The 17039-nt window shown below is 35.4% G+C and overlaps 1 protein-coding gene and 1 pseudogene across 1 annotated transcript in view; one reads left to right on the top strand and one right to left on the bottom strand.

Moving 5' to 3' along the window:
* The first annotated feature begins 947 nt into the window (after positions 1-947).
* The window catches only part of LOC145284928 (sorting nexin-10A-like), a 101835-nt gene continuing 85743 nt past the window's right edge, over positions 948-17039 (top strand). Inside the window, exons 1-2 of the mRNA XM_080134022.1 lie at positions 948-1328; positions 10523-10609. Coding sequence (XP_079990148.1) covers positions 1326-1328; positions 10523-10609 — 90 coding nt within the window. The 5' untranslated portion in view covers positions 948-1325. The remainder of the gene's footprint in view (positions 1329-10522; positions 10610-17039) is intronic.
* On the bottom strand, positions 6165-6281 carry LOC145285109 (5S ribosomal RNA; annotated as a pseudogene).

Below are 17039 nucleotides of genomic sequence, written 5' to 3'. Positions count from 1 at the left end.
ATCTTTACATATGTACGTTTTTATAGAAATTGTTTGTAAATCTGGCAGAGTCCATATTGTTATTGTTTGTAAGTAAATCTGCGTGTGTGGTGAAAATGATTGTTTTTACTCTTTTTCACCCCAAACAAGGCGTTTTGTCATTTGGAAGCAAATGACTACTATTTGGGATCATGTCTAACAGAGGACCGTGGGAAGTTGAGCAGCAAGATGTCTGTTCACATTACATTTAAACTTCTGCAAGTTAGTACAGTCAAGGAAGCAGGAAACAGGGAAGGAATTCCAATGTCTATCAGTCTGAGGGGAAAAAAAACTATTAGAAGGGTTTCAGACATCTAAAGACTCCAAGAATGAAGGGGTGGAATTTTGTTGCTTGTCGGGTTAGTTAGGAGTATGTATGCCGAGGGGGCACAATTGCTATGAATTCATCATAGTGCATTCCATTAAAGTATTTGTAAAATAGGTACAGAGATGCAACAGTACAGTGATGGTACAGAGGTTGAAGCTTGGCTGATAGTGTGGGACCTATTAGATTTGATACTCTTAGTTGGACCTTGTCTAAGAGTGAGAAACTAGTGACAAATGGGTAACTACCACCAGCAGATGTACACAAGAGTAAGTTCATGTGCTGAGTTTGAAATCTTCAAAATGAAAACCTTCTTGTTCCTATTTACAATGTCTCCCCACGGGACAGAGTTAGACACCAGGGTCGTTTTTTAATGTGGAGAAAAGGAATAAAAATAAAAATTGTCTCAGTTGTGAAGGATTTGAAAATAACGTGGTCCCCAGCTTTGGTAGATCGCACATGTTGGACAGTCTTTAGAAATTGACTTCCAAACTAACTTACTCCTGGCCAGGTCTTTATTTTTCAAACCCATTCTTATCATTTCCATGTTTTTCTTGGTCTTCAACTGCCAGCTCACCCTGTTTAACTAACTATTGTACACCTATTCATTGTTCTTAAAGTAATATTAATGCAGAAACTATCATTTGAAAGCATCGATATCAAAGTGATGTACGATTAACCAATGAAAACGTCAACAGATAACGTTGATAAAAAGTTTATTTCAATAACTGACGAAATGAAATAGTTACCCGCAAAGATAAAAAAAAATCTGGACTTTGATCAACAGATTGCTGTGATCAAAGACTTGAACACAGTTAAAAATAACAAAAAAAAAAAAAAAAAATAGGATGAGGCATTTACAAGTAAATAAATATTACATCTGAACTATTTTGATATTCTTGTAAAACAGCAATTAACAAAAATCCTTTATAAAAAGTTTTTTTTTCATCTTCATTGGAAATTACGTATATTTAGTAAAGAAATGGTAAGTAAATGATTATTTGATTGTTTTTACAATAGAAGAAGGAGGCAAGAAATGCAAATGGCGGAAGTATCGTAAAAACTTTTGTGTACGTACCAACTTTTATTTTGAGATCGGTACAAACAACCTTATAAGGAGTTCGATCAGTTTGTAACTTTTAAGTTTAAAATAGTATTTTTGTTGGTCTATACTTTGAAATATTATTTTTATTGGTTTGTCATGCTTAAGTTTGCAATAGTATTTTTATTGGCCTGTTATGCTTAAGTATAATATTTTCGTCATCCTGTCATCTTTAAGTTTAAAATAATATTTTCGTTGGTCTGTCATGCGTAAGTATAAATAATATTTTCGTCAGTCTGTCTTCTTCAAGTTTGAAATCGTATTTTTTATTAGTCTGTCATGCCTAAGCTTGAACGTTGGTCTGTCACACTTAAGTTTGAAATAGTATTTTCGTTTATCCATGGCTTTAAGTTAAAATAATATTTTCGTTGTTCTGTCATGCTTACGTTAGAAACAACATTTATAGCTAGGTTTACTCAAATCTAAAAGAATATCTGTCTCTCTGTCAGTCACACTTTAAAAAAAAAATTTTTTTTACACAGGCATCGCCACATTATCAAGGCCAAGAGGCCACTCAAGAATAAGGGTTAAAGAGTGTACAGTAGAAATTGGAAAATATAGTAATCATTAGTAATGAAAATTCGGAAAATTTGTTAACTCATATGGAACGGCTCATCAAGAACTTATTTACGTTAGACTTGAAGACAACCATATTGTACTCAGCCGGAAAGCAGGAAAACGGAAGACAATTCCACAGGCGTGCAAGATAAAGAGTGAGGGGAATTATAAACTATCATTTTCATCACTAAATCCATAGATTGAATGGACTTATTTTAATAAATCAGTTCCGAGGCTTTCATAATGACGATAATGATGATGATGATCGCCATCATCTTTTATTTATTTTTTATTTTACATGTTGGTTGGCTGTAAGAAATTGACTTGCAAACTAACCTATCTTTGGCCAGGTCCTTTTTTACCCCTCTTTCTCTCAAGTTCATTTTTATCAGTTTTACCCATGTTGTACTTGGCCTCCTCCTTAGAACAGAACCTGCGACCTCAACTTTCTTACATCTACAAACCAAGGAACTCTCATCTATTATTTCAGCGTTCCCATATTATCAAAGTCAAGTCTCTTGTTCTGCACACATTTCCCTATAATGCCAGTTTTAATCTTCTGAAACTATCAAAACTAAGCCTCTCTTTAAGATTCATATTATACATCCATTGGATCATTCTATATCATTTCTCTCCATGCAACTCCTATCCTCAATCCATCTAGCTTGCTCAAATTCGTTTTTGGACAAAATTCCAAATATAATGACTACATTTCTTGTAACACTGGTATTCTAAAGAAATAAATTAAGTTTTTTTCAGATAATTTCCCACTAAAAGCTCCACAAATTAATGAAATCTAAAATGTAGTAATTTATTTTTCCATTATAATATTAGTTTACAAAGTATAGAAATGATTTTTCTTTCAAAGCTATATAATAAAATGAAGCCAGTCTATTTCTTGAATTTTATCATCAATACATTTTCGTTCTAGTGACAATGAAGTTGCTGAAGGCGTTTTTGATATCACTTAGGTTTTTGAAATATTTCTCATGCAGAAAGTTTTTGAGATGCTTGAAAACGTGGTAATCGGTAAGTGAGAGGTCTAGAGAGTATGGCGGATGAGGCAGAGTTTTGTAGCTCAATTCATTCAATTTCTGTAGGGTCGGTTTAAAAACGTGCGGTCGGGTATTGTCGTGGAGGAGAATTGGGCCTTTTCTGTTGACTAATGCTGAGTGTTGTTGTCGAAGTTTCTGATGCGTTTCATCCATTTGTTGCCAGTACTTCTTTGCCGCGATGGTTTTGACTGCATTAAAAAAACTAATTGATGAGACCGGTCGCATACGACCAAACAGTCAGCATGACCTTCTTTTGGTGCACTCTGGCTTTGGGAAGTGTCGTGGAGCTTCGTTGATGTCTAACCACTGAGCTGAGCATCGGCGGTTGTCATAAAAAATCCACTTTTCATTGCAAGTCGTTACCCGGTCAAGAAACGGACCGTTTTTGTAACATAAAAGAAGGGGAGATAACACTTCATAACGGCATGTTTTTGGTTGTCTTTCAATTCGTGAGGTACCCATTTATCAAGTTTTTTGTCTTTCCAATCTGTCTCAAGTAATTGGAAATCATCGTATACGTTACATCTAATTCAGAAGCAAGTTGTCGAACAGTTGTGTGTAGATGAGTTTCGACTAAGGATCTTAATTGATTGTTGTCAACATCCGATGGCCAACCACTACGCTCATCATCTTCATAACTCTCGTCGCCACCATGAAATTTAAAAACTTATTTGAAAATGCATAATTTGAAATCAAAATTCAAATGTCGCAAGAACTTTCTTCTCAACCTAATATCATTTAAATCATTAAATGCACAGTTTGAATGGACGTATCTTAATAAATCGATTTCGGATTTCCACCATCATCAAGAACAATCAGATAAGTATGTCATTACTTTCTCCCTAGTAGAAAGCAGACTGCCCATCTTTACTTATTTACTATATAGCTCAAGTGATAACAAGTCTCCTCAACACCTCTCACGTTCTTTACTTATTCTGAAAACTTTTGAACACCAGTAATTTTATTATAACTTTTGTTTTAATGTACGAAAATTGAACATTTTTATTTAAAAATATAACTGAAAAGGTGACCTATGCACTGTAAAAATTGTTTGAATTTTTGTTGCAAAATGAATGAGCGGTAAAGCTTTGAAGCAGTTCTAAATGAGTAAAACTAACACTTAACCATATATTCAAACATGGTAGTGTTTGGATGATATATAAACATTATATGTTTGTATGTAATTTAACCGCTTGTGAAAATAAAGACATATAAATAAATAGCATAATGTTCTCTATTAGATAGCTCAATAGTGCGATACTAAAGCTATAAATATTTTTCTTAAAGATTCCACTTTAAGAGAAATGTGTGCCTATTCCTTGTAATATATATATATATATATATATATATATATATATATATATATATATATATAGTAAGTTATAAAAATATATATGACAATTAAGCTACACAGAATATTCAGCGTTTCATTCTCGTGAGAATTCGTCAGGCTTATGCAAAGAGTTGTGGTTACCTTGTCTTTTTATATACAGACATGCTATTGAATTTTTAGTTACCCAATCAGCTTCCTAGTTTCCGCCGTGTCCATCCTAATCAGCCAATTGGTGGGCACTTTCAGGACAAAGGTACAGTGGACCTTAGGTCTACCCCCTCCTTTGCGCGTGCTTTTCATGGGGAGAGTAGATATCTAAGTAAGCTGACCTATTTTCAACCTAAGTGTAATGATTTAAAAAAATAAACGGCGCCGGCGACATAGTTAGATATGTGATACACACACACACACACACACACATATATATACATATATATATATATATATGTATATATAATAGATGTCACGATATTGTAGAATTAAATTCACAATATTTTATTCAAAACAAGGAATACGAGAAAAAGTGAGAAAATTCGTTATTGCATGGAGTTTCAAAGATAGGCTGTTCTCCTCAGAGGAAAGAACGTAAGCAAAAGGAATATATATATATATATATATATATATATATATATATATATATATATATATATATTAATCTTGCGGCTTAGCGCAGTTTTTGAAAACGGTAGTTATAAAAGTTTTTGAAGGAAAGTGAAAGTGTATAGGAAAATAAGAAATACTCAGCAATGTCGAATAATTAGTGTTGCAGAAATCCAGTGAAAGTATGAGGTCTGTATTAGGTAGATCTAATAAGAGATTAAAAAAGTGTTCTTTGAAGTCACTTTAAAATGTCCAGGGATGAAGAAAAAGTGAAATATTCTTGTAGATGAGGCTTATGTTGAATCTTGTGTTGAAGAGATAAAATCCATGGAAGATAGATGTTAAAGCGTAGAGAAGCACATGAGGACTAAAATTGAGGATATAGGCTTCAAATGGGGGGGGGGATGGAAAAAATAGCTTATATATATATATATATATATATATATATATATATATATATATATACAAGAAAATTGATAATGAACATAAAAATTGATTAAATGATAAAATTTATAAATCGATAAAACATTCAAATAATGAATTAAAATTAGAAATGATTCCTAACCCATGGATTTTCAAAGATAGGCTCTTTTCAACAGAGAATAAAAATCAGTAAAAAAAATTTATTACTAATTAGCATAAATTTAAAAATATATGAATTCACAAAAAAGACTTTTGTATATTTTCAAATACATTTTTATCAAACTTCTTGTTTCTTAATTACTCTATCTAATATATTGAGCTTTTATTATCTCGATAGATTCTAATATAAAGATAACATTTATCTTTGTAATTTCAATTATATATGGATAGAACTGCCAACTATCAACACGATGGTTGTAAGTTCAATCCCAGGCTAGAGAAAGGTGCTAGTCTAGCCGCACTGAGGAGTTGTGATACAACGAAACAGTACTATATGTGGATGACTATATATATATATATATATATATATATATATATATATATATATATATATATATATATATATATATATAAAACGCTTCCTTCAGTCTTGACAGACTATGGATACCCACTGAAAGGGTGCCTGTGTGTGAAATTTGTGGCAAGATTTGTGCAATCTCCAACCACACCTCTTCTGAATCGACATTATTGAATACCAGTGGCAAGTGGAGGTTCAGGACGACTGGAAACAATGCCGAGAAAAGCGGAAAGTACATGCAGTGCCTAAAATTCCCAAATGGTCACCCATCTGGTACTAGCCAGGCTCAACGACACTTAACTTCGGTGTTCTGACGAGAACCGGTGTCTCAACGTGATTATGCCGTATATATATATATATATATATATATATATATATATATATATATATATATATATAAAAAAGTAGAATTACCCTGCGTTGCTGTGATTTGACTGTAGGGCATGTTAGAAATATTCGTAACAAGACTTTTTAGGGCAATTTACATAAATGAATTTATGCAAATTACCCGCTATTACTTAAGGAGAGGCTATATATAAACACTAAAAAAAAAAGAACCTTAAACGAGAGGAGCTCAAAAAGAATTTATTGAAAAGAATGCACACACTTCTCCTCACCTCTGTCACCTTATTTTCTTAAAAAAAAAAAGAACATTCCCCAGAAAAACCGTTTTGGAAACTACCAAACTTCAAACTGACATAAGTATTACCTTTTATTGTATTTGTAATTATAATTGAATATAATTTGTTTTTGAATGCAATAACTTCTTGGTTTTTAATTGTCTTCGACCAAAAAATGGAAGGTTGTTCTGCTACAAAAAAATTGTTCTTTTCTATAAACAAACAAAAAACAGTGTTAGAAATAACTAACTCAACTAACACAGCGTCAGATGAAAGAGTTTAAATTAGCAGCAGCAGCGTTGATGTTGTCAACCTGAAATCTTAACCACTACACTATTCAGATATATGTTAATACTCTTAAACCAATACTTATAGATAGATAAATTTCACTGTGCGACCATAGGTTTTAATATAAAGATAATATTTTGGTAATTTCAGTTTGGTCCCCCCCCCAAAAAAAAAAACGGTCCAACGATTCCCAATACTGACATCCCACTCCACACTGTAACATCTGGTAAGTTCAAATCGTGTTCCATTTTCAAATTTAGATTTTCACGGGCCCAGTACGTGCAATTATGTCGGTTGATTGAACCATTTAACTTAAAAGTAGCCTCATCGCTCCATAAGATTTTCTCTGGAAAGGTTGCATTCTCTGTAAATTTGTTAAGATATCATTCGCAAAATTGAACTCTACGATCAGGATCATCTTCATTGAGATCTTGAACTAATGTTAGAATGTAACTTTTCCAATGATCTTGCTTCAACATCCGATGAACATTCGATTTTGGGACACCTATCTCACGACTCAATTGACTTATGGATTTCTTTGGAGATCGGGAAAAGGTTTCTTCTAATTGATTGTGCTTATTGGGACTAGTAGATGTTCATGATCTTCCAGAACGTTGCTTACTGACGTTGGGCACAGGTCCATATTCTTCAAATCACTGATGCAAGCAATGGTACATCGCGTTGGTGGAATTTTCTGAAACTGTCTATGAAGTTGTCTTTGCCCTTCCATGACATTCTCGTGCTTCAAGTATTTTAATATAATTTTTTTTTCTTTAAATGTTAGTTGTGTGTTTGCCATTATGAAAGGTTGCATCGGAAATAAAAGAAAAACATGAATAATTGTATGGATTCAAAAACTCAAATCGTCTTTCAAAGAGTGAGTACATCTTTTTGGGACACCCTATATATATATACATACATATATATATATATATATACTTAAAAAAAAGGGTTCTTTCAGTCTTTGACAGACTATGGATACCCATAAAGGGGTGCATGCGCATGAAATTTTTGTGGCAGGAGATGCGCAATCTCCAATCACACCTCTCCTGAGTCAACATTGTTAAATACCAGTCGCAAGTGAAGTGTCTGTGTTGCTTAACTTCGGTGATCTGACGAGAACAGGTGTGTCAACGCGATTATGCCAAATATGTATATATACTTTAAACACATTTAAAAACTTTAATCTAAGAAAAAATATATGTAGATATATAAATATAATATAAATTAACTACAGAAGAAATTTATCAACTAAAAGTACATAAAAACTGTGTTTCAGTTAATTCCTTCCAGTATTTTGCTTTTTCAGTTATTTGAAGGACTTTTCAACATTGAAAATAATGGATTACCATATATGCATGGCTTGGATTTTATATTCATTCTGGAATATACCAGTATTCGCTGGATGTTACAACTGTTTCTGTATTCTTATTATTTCACACCGTCATTTATATTTTAATTTTCAATTTATGTGCTAATAGCCGAAATTTATAATTACTAGCATCTATTTTGCTAATAACTTTTCTTCTGATGAGATGAGCCATTCATTAAAAATCCATGGATTGAGAAAAAACTTTAATAATTATTTGAACTCTTTTTTTCAAACAATAAATTTTTTTTGTAATTCCACATAATTTAACTCAGAATTTCCACATATATATATTTAAACAGACATTGTTAAAGTCAACAGAGAGCTTCTGTTTTGTAATACCTTTTTTATTTTTTCAATTATTATTATTATTATCTTTTTTGTATATATGTCGAAAGTATGGATGTATGGTCCAAGCATTTTTTCTTCTCAAAGTGTCTGCGGTTTTTAACTTTTAACTTTTCGTGTAATCATCTAAACATCTTCAGGAATGTGTGTGAGAGGCTTGGTGGGAATTATGTGTAGATTTATTTAAATAGTAGTTGGGTTGCGAGCGAAGGTGCGAGTGAGGGTCAGTTGATCTGCTGGTGGCAGTGAGGATGTTAGTATCATGGGGAACGGGAGAGCATGTCAATTCTAGGGTCAGTGCAAGAACGGGTTGGGTTTGAGATTAGGGTGAGTTATGGGAGGCATTTAAGTATGTTGGTACTAGTTTGGAATGCGACCTGATTAAGGGTAGGTTTTTGCGTTTTTATATAAATAGCTTTAAGGATATTTAGCTTCTTAACATTTGTTTCATGGTGTAGTATTTCTGTTTTGTTGATTCAAATTTTTCTGAAAGTTGAGGGTGGGGGAGTGATGTTTTTTTGTAAGTGTTGGAATAAGGCACTAGATTCAACATTTATGGCAGGTAAGGCGATGAGATAATGTGCTAGTGGTATGTCCGATGTAACTATTAGTTGTATTGTTGTTATAGGAGTTACATTCTCCCAATGGACATTTAAACTGATAGATGACGTTGGTGCGTTCAAGTGGTTTTAGAGGAGGGGAGTGATTGTTTTTAATAACTAAGTTTTGGGTTTTAAATTTTTTATAGTAGATGATGAATCTAATGTTATTGTTGTGAGTTGTATCTACGGATGATATTTTTTATAGCGATTTCTTCTAACTTAAAGCCCGGATGCATTTGATTGCATTAGAATAGGTTGCTTGTATTAGAGTTATTATGTTGTAGTGTATTATTGTTAGTGGGGGGAGGTTGTTTAACTTCTGGAGCGTGGAGTTTATGTGCTGATCAACAATATAATTTGGGAATCCGTTGTTGATGAGGACTTGTTTAATATTTTTTAGTTCGATGAGTAGTATATTTTTTTTTTTATTGGAAGAGATAATTTTGTTCTGTTGAGAAGGTTTTTGATGATTGCTATTTTGTAATGGTGGCGGTATTCGCTCTTGAAATTTAGAAGGCAAGAATTATAGCAGGTAGTTTTTTTGTAGTTGGAAGTGCTAGTCTAATTGGAAGTGTCAATAAGCATGTCGAGGAAAGGAATTTTGTTATTAACATTTAATTCTACAGTAAATTTGAGAATAGAGTTGTCTTGGAGAAGGTCCTTAAGTATAAAGATTTGTTGGTTGTTATTAGCAAGACGGAGGATATCGTCTACATACCTTACATAAATGGAGGGTTTATTGGTATTGCTGAGTATCAGGTTTTCGAGGTGACTCATGTAGAACTCACTGAAGGTGGGTTCGAGGATGGACCCATTGATACACCATCTATTTGGCTGTAAATATTTCACTTGTGGTCATAGAAGGGTACTCTGGTGGTGTAGACTAGAAATAATTTTTTAAAGTATTTTTTGGTTAATTTTAGAGAGACGGAGGAATAGCTTTTTGTATGTGTTGTCAAGGATTATATATATATATGTGTGTGTGTGTGTGTGTGTGTGTGTGTGTGTGTGTTTGTGTGTGTGTACAGAGAAGAGATTATTTAAACTGAAGATTATAAAAATCCACCACGGTAAAAATAAATGCATTGAATTAAAACATTCACGAAACATTCACGAAACATTCACAAAACATTCACAAAAAGTTTTAAATACACATTTGCATAAATATTTGCTAGCATTCGTTTTTCAAACTGATGATAGATGAGTAACATAGATACACCTTTGCAATAAACTGAATTAATGAAAGTTTTCCTATTTAATGTGAGCATTTATTTACATTAACGATATTATTAACAATAAGACGAGTTCCTCTTTATATTGTCAATTAACATATCAATCTTTTCTTTTTTGTATTTTCACTGCAGGAACGTGTCGACATTTGTGTAAGAAACCCACAAACACATTTTGATTCCAAAAATAATAAATTCATGACCTATGAAATTGCTGTCACGGTACGTTACCTCCATGTTTGCCATTTGCCATATGCTTTTATCACCGCCACCACCACCGCTGCTATCTCCCAAGTATATCCTTATTACTTCTTCACATATTTTCCCTAACCCTAATCCCTGCCAACTGACCTTGTTACTTCAACTGTTCTACATCCACTAACCCAAGAAATGTCAACCATTTTTTGGACATGACCGTAACAACAAAGTCTCCTGTTCTGCACACATTTTCTTTATGCTGTTCAAATTGAATCTTCCTTGAGGTCATCGGATCTAAACCTGTCTTCGACACTCATATTATATCTCTCGTATTATTTCCATATTATTTCCTTTTTTATGCAACACACGTCTTATACCTTCACTGATCAGATTTCATTCCACACATGATCAAACTAAGTACACATTGGTTGATAATAGTAACGTTCTGCTGATAATTAATTGCAGAAATTCCATTCACTCCAAACTCTTGTAACCATACCAGCACCTGTTTCTTCTTATTCTCCAATAATACCCTCCCAAATATTCTTAATAAACTCAATAGCTTCACCATCCAAAGATATATATTCTCCACATCTGAGTTCTGATCCGTCTCTGTTGTCTAACTCTTCTTGCACACAAACTGGTTATTATCTCTCAACACTGCAATTTTTGTGTACACAACACTTAGCTCCAACAATCATCAACAATTCCTCTCACTCTCTATCCGTGTCTAAAAATAAACCAAAATTCTATAGGCAAAGTTTCTTTCCTAGAATTAAAAAAAAAAAATTTTTTAATTACATTTTCACCCCAAACAAGGCACATTGCCACTTTGGTGTAGGGGGCTACTATCAGGGGCAGCAACTACTGGGGCATTATGTTGGGATTTGGGCAGCAAGATGTCGGTCACGTAACACTTGAACTTTTGCATGTCAGTACAGTTAGGGAAGCAGGGACCTGGAATGGAATTCCAGAGTCTAGCGGTTCTGGGTAAGAAACTACTGGAGTAGAAAGATCTTTTACATCTAGGGATCTCTACTGTGTGGGGGTAGGATTTAGCTGCCTGTCGGGTTTGTCGAGGGTGTCTACATCGTGGGGACACAAGTGTCTGCAGTTCGTCAGAGCATTCACCATTAAAATACTTGTAGAAAAGGCAGAGGGATGCAACGTTTCGTCGATTGGACAGAGGCTGAAGCTTAGATGCCAGTTCAGGGCCTATCAGATTGGCGACTCTCTTTTGAACCTTGTCTAGGAGCGAGAGACTAGCAGCAGATGCACCAGCCCAAATGTGACAACAATATTCCATACATGGGCGAATGGTGGCCTTATAGAGGTACAGGATACTTTCAGGTGTCAGTAGTTTTCTAACACAGTAGAGAGAGCCTACCTTTTTCGCAGCGGCCCTGTTTTCAATATAATTGTTCCAACTCATGTTTGCTGTGAACGTTAGGCCAAGCAGTTTGAAAGATGTACTCTCAGACAGGGAGTCACTGGTCATTTCTATTGGTGACAGAGAAGGCTTGTTGTAATTATTGAAGGAAACCAGTTTAGTCTTGGCAGCATTGAATGTGACCATCCATTTATGTCCCCATTCCACTACAGATTGGAGGTCATCCTCTAGTGTTTTGGCCATTTATTTAGTTATGTCCGTCTCTGGAACGCTTTCTTTAGTTATGTCCGTCTCTGGAACACAATACTGTGAGGCTGCTCCCCAATTTACTATAACATAATCATTTTCAAATTAAATGTGAATGAGTTCTTACTGAGCTGCCCTCTCTTTTTTTAATCAATTTTCACCTCAAACAAGGCACAGTGCCACTTTGAAGGTCGGGGACTACTATCGGGGACATAAGTTGCAAGAGCATTATGAAGGGAGATGAGTAGCAAGATGTCTATTCACATTACACTTGAACTTCTGCATGTCAGTACAGTTGGGAAAGCAGAATCCCAGAAGGGAGTTCCAAAGTTTAGCAGTTCTGGAGAAGAAACTATTAGAGTAGAAGGCCTTCTTACATCTAGAGATCTCTACTGTGAAGAGGTGGGATTTAGCTGCTTGTCAGGTTTGTTGGGAGTATTCACGTTGAGGGGGTACAAGTGCTTGTAGTTCGCCAGAGAATTCATGATTAATATACTTCTAGAACAGGCAGAGGGATGCAACATTTCGTCGATGGGACAGAGGCTGAAGCTTAGATCACATTTTAGGACCTATTAGGTTGGCAACTTTCTTTTGAATCTTGTCCAGGAGCGAGAGACTAGTAGCAGATGCATCAGAGTAAATACATGGGCGAATGGTGGCCTTATAAAGGTACAGGATACTTTCAGGCATAAGTAGTTTTCTAGTAAGGTAGAGAGAGCCCACCTACTTTGCAGCAACCTTGGCAATGCTCTCAATGTATCTAATCCAGTTCATGTTCCCTGCAAACGTTAGGCTGAGGAGTTTAAAGGAAGTACTTTCGGGTAATGTGTTCTCGGCCATTGCTATTGGTGGTAGAGAAAGTTTCTTGTAGTTATTGAAGGAAACAAGCTTAGTCTTCTCAGCATTGAATGCGACCATCCATTTTTGTCTCCATTCCACTACAGATTGGAGGTCATTCTCTAGTGTTTCTGCCATTTCCTTAGATATGTGTTCATTTGTTTTCCCCTCGTGCCTGTTATAGAGAGTGGTGTCATCAGTATACCCATCTCCGAAACAATTTTGTCAGGGAGGTCATTTATGAATACCAGGAATAATAAAGGCCAAGGATAGACCCCCTAAGGTACTCCCGCATTTATATCGTATTGTTTATATGTACGACTGTCGAGGACAACCTGGATTTTTCTCTTACTTAAGAAGGATTTAATTACATTATGTATTCTTCCAGTGATACCATATGAGCTAATTTTCCTTAGAAAACCATTGTGTCATACCCTGTCAAAAGGCTTAGATATATCGAGGGCTACCTCTCTACGCTCCCTTGTTTTGTCCAGTGAACGGTATATATGTTCAGAGATTACAGTTAGGATATCTGCTGTGGAACGGGCTTGCCTAAATCCATATTGTCTGTCGGTCAGGAGTTTAGCAGTTGTAAGGTGAAAGACTAAAGCTTGATTAATTAAAAACTCATATATTTTGACGAAAAGCGAGAGAAGGCTAATTTAATGGGTTAGTCCTTTCGACAGAATTTTTGAAAAGGAGCGGTTTTCCAGCAGTCAGGAAAGCAAGATTCGTTAAGGCATTTGTTGAAAAGTTTGGAGAGAACTGGAGCAACCTCAGCGGAGTATTTTTTTTAATAGAACAGCCGGGATGAGATCGGATCTACATGCTTTTGAGGTGTCTCGATTTTTTATGATACCATGTACCTGAGAAGGGGGGATTTTCAAATCCTCTAGTGTGGTGTCTGTCTGTAAAGGAAAGTCAAGGAGGGAGTGATATGCAGGGTCCAGTGTGGAGTTTGAGGCAAACCGACTGGCAAGCATGTTAGTCTTCTCAGTTGCTGTGCAAGCAACCTCATGATTGTTTGATAGTGGAAGAATCATTGACTGCCCATTATTTACTACACTTTTGTAGATTTTCCAAAAATCATGGATTTCTAATTTCTGTGCTTCGATGCATTTTCTGGTAGTTTCAGTATATTCTGTCTTAGCTGTCGCTATTTCTCTCTTACAATTACTTTTAGCTTCTATATACTTCTGTCAGTTTGAACTGGACTTATGTCGGTTGAATCTGCGGTACACATGCTGCCTTTGAGCAATGGCAGCTGCACAAGTAGAAGTAAACCATTGGGGAGAGGGAGGCTTGCTATAGAATTGCCGTGTAGGAACATGTGCTTCAATTACAGTTTTGAACCATTCAGTGATCTCATTTGCGCACTGTTCAGCTGGAAGAGAAAAGATATTTCCCCATGGGGCATCTCTGATAAGATCTTTGATGGCTTCCCAGTCAGCCTTTTTATAATATCTCGTTGTTTTGAGCACTGGCTCTTCAGTTTTGGCTCTAGAGTTTAGGGCGATTTCAACTGATGAGATTTCTGATGGCTTCCTACCATTATCATAGCGTGATCAGCATTCCTGAGTGACCTGTGGGAATTTGTAATACAATCATCGAGAACTATGGTTAGAAATAGATCTAGAAGTGAGGCATATTGATTTTGCTGGTCTGGGAAATGTGTCGGAAATGTAACCGTCTGTGATAGGGAATGAGATATAGAGAAGCTATAGAGAAGCTATGCGTTGTACTACCAGCTATGTCTGTGTAAGTAGAGAATCCAAGCCAGTTACAGTGGTGGACATTGAAGTCACCAAATACATGTACTTGTGTGCTAGTATTGAGGGAGAGTGCTATGTCTATGCTGTCAGAGACTTTGTTTATTAGGGTACAATCCTGGGTTGAGGGTGAGCGGTAGAGAAAATACAAGTAGCTAATATTATGTTGCAGGTTTAGTCTGAAGCACATAAAGGCCTGGTCGTCTGATTCTAGTGTTGATTCTCTAGTCAGGGGAGGGTGTTATGAATATAGACTCCAAGCCCGTGTATATGTATGTCTGGGTCCTTATGGCAGAGTGGGAGATAACCTGGCATGTTAGATAATCTAGTTCCACCCTTACTGATTATGTTGTCTCACCATCTACTTAACAATTATTTTCATGACAGATGCTCGATTCAGTTTCAATCTATGGTCTCGCCCCCTCCTCTGCAAAACATTCACAACAAATGCTCGTCTGTCAATATTTTGCTGTACTCTCTAAAACTAAATGGAAACTCCCTGAGCAAAGTTTTTTTTTCCTAGAAGCGTCCCTAAACTTTACCCAATTACTGATCATCACAATTTTACCTCACTCTCTACTTGACATTCAGTACACCTTATCATTGAGTGGCTTTTGGGCCTTGATAAACGGTGACACCCACCTCTCCAGTAAAAAAAATACAAAATTGAGTCTTTTTTTTAAAAACTTACACCACTTATCAAGGCCTGGAGACCACACGAGGATAAGGGTTAATGAGTAGCGGAAATTTTGTAAAGTGGATTACTTAGAGAGGATGGTTCATTAAGAATTTGTTTATGTTGGACATGAAGACAATCAAATTGTAGTCAGTTGGAAAACAGGCAAACGGAAGAGAGTTCCACAGATGTGCAGTTCTAAGAAAGAAGCTTTGTTCATGGAATCTACGTTGAGGTTTAGGCACAGATAAAGAGTGTAGCAAATTATTAATAGTGGTTTTGGCTAGACGAGTGTTTTTTGTGAAAGTTTGATGAGGCGGGATCATAAATTGAAGCTCAGTCGAGTACTTACCATGAAAATAACAATAAAGCAGAGACAGGCCCGCAACCAACTCTCTTTCCACAAACTGAGCAGACGAACTGTCCTCTTTCTGGAAACTTTCCAACATTACAACCACTAATCCTAACATTGTTATTGGTAACATTTGCTTTCAGACCTTTACAGCATTCTCCCAAGTCTTTAACAAGTAGATATTCCATTGTTTCTTAGAAAAGTATTAAATTATCAGCTTACAGCATCTCTTCCAAACAACTCCCTTAATAATGCTTCTAAGGCACAAAAAGAAAATGACACTTTGGAAAGAGTTAAACGTAATGCAACAAAACTTGTACAAGGCATCTCCGATTTGTCATACTCACCTGTCTCAAGTTTCCTATTCTAGAATTCTGCAAAGAGCGTGTCAATATATTACAGGCCTATAAAATAATAAAAGGTTTTGACATTGTCTGCTATAACAGAATTAGCCCCAACTATGGTGAGAGCTTGTTCACTCCAGCCCTCAACCCATCCACCAGGGGACATAATCTGAAGATACAGATCCAGCGTCATACTGCTCCCATGGCCACTTCTACTCTAGTAGAGTGGCTCCTATTTGGAACAGACTAAGTTCCCACACCATGAATGTCCCCTCAGTAAATGCTTTTAAGTCATGCCTGGCTGCAGAATGGAAGAACAACAGTCCTATACCAATACCAGTTTTCCTACTGAGCCAATGACCCTACCCTCATAGGTTTCATGTGAATTACTAGTGCTACTTGAAACTCTTCGACAGAAGAGGATCAAAACCTTAGCATATGGTCTTAATGTTACATGATGAGGGCTGTCCCCTTTTCATGTAAGTATAAAAAAAGAGAGATTTAGTTAAAATGAAAATGAAATAGAATAGACGAAATTCGAACCTCGTAAATTAGGTTTAGAAATAGATTACGAGAGAGAATTAGCAAATGGAATGTGAAAACAAACCATTGTTTAGCTTAGAGATAAAATAGCTTTAAGAAAAGAATGTGCATTCTCAATTCTGTTATGAAAATTCAATTAAAGAATGCAACTATAAGATAATTTAATAAACATGTTTTTAACATATTGGAAATATAGGTTACTGGGAATATAGGTTAAAATTGCTTTTGTAAACAAAGGAAAAAGTTTTGGACACGCATTTCCAGAACATGTGAAAAAAGACACATGTTTTAACATGT

The sequence above is a fragment of the Euprymna scolopes genome, chromosome 9 (genome assembly GCF_053919585.1).
Source record: "Euprymna scolopes isolate OS-2025 chromosome 9, ASM5391958v1, whole genome shotgun sequence".
Taxonomy (NCBI): Eukaryota; Metazoa; Mollusca; class Cephalopoda; order Sepiida; family Sepiolidae; genus Euprymna; species Euprymna scolopes.
This window is presented reverse-complemented; position numbering and strand designations above follow the sequence as displayed.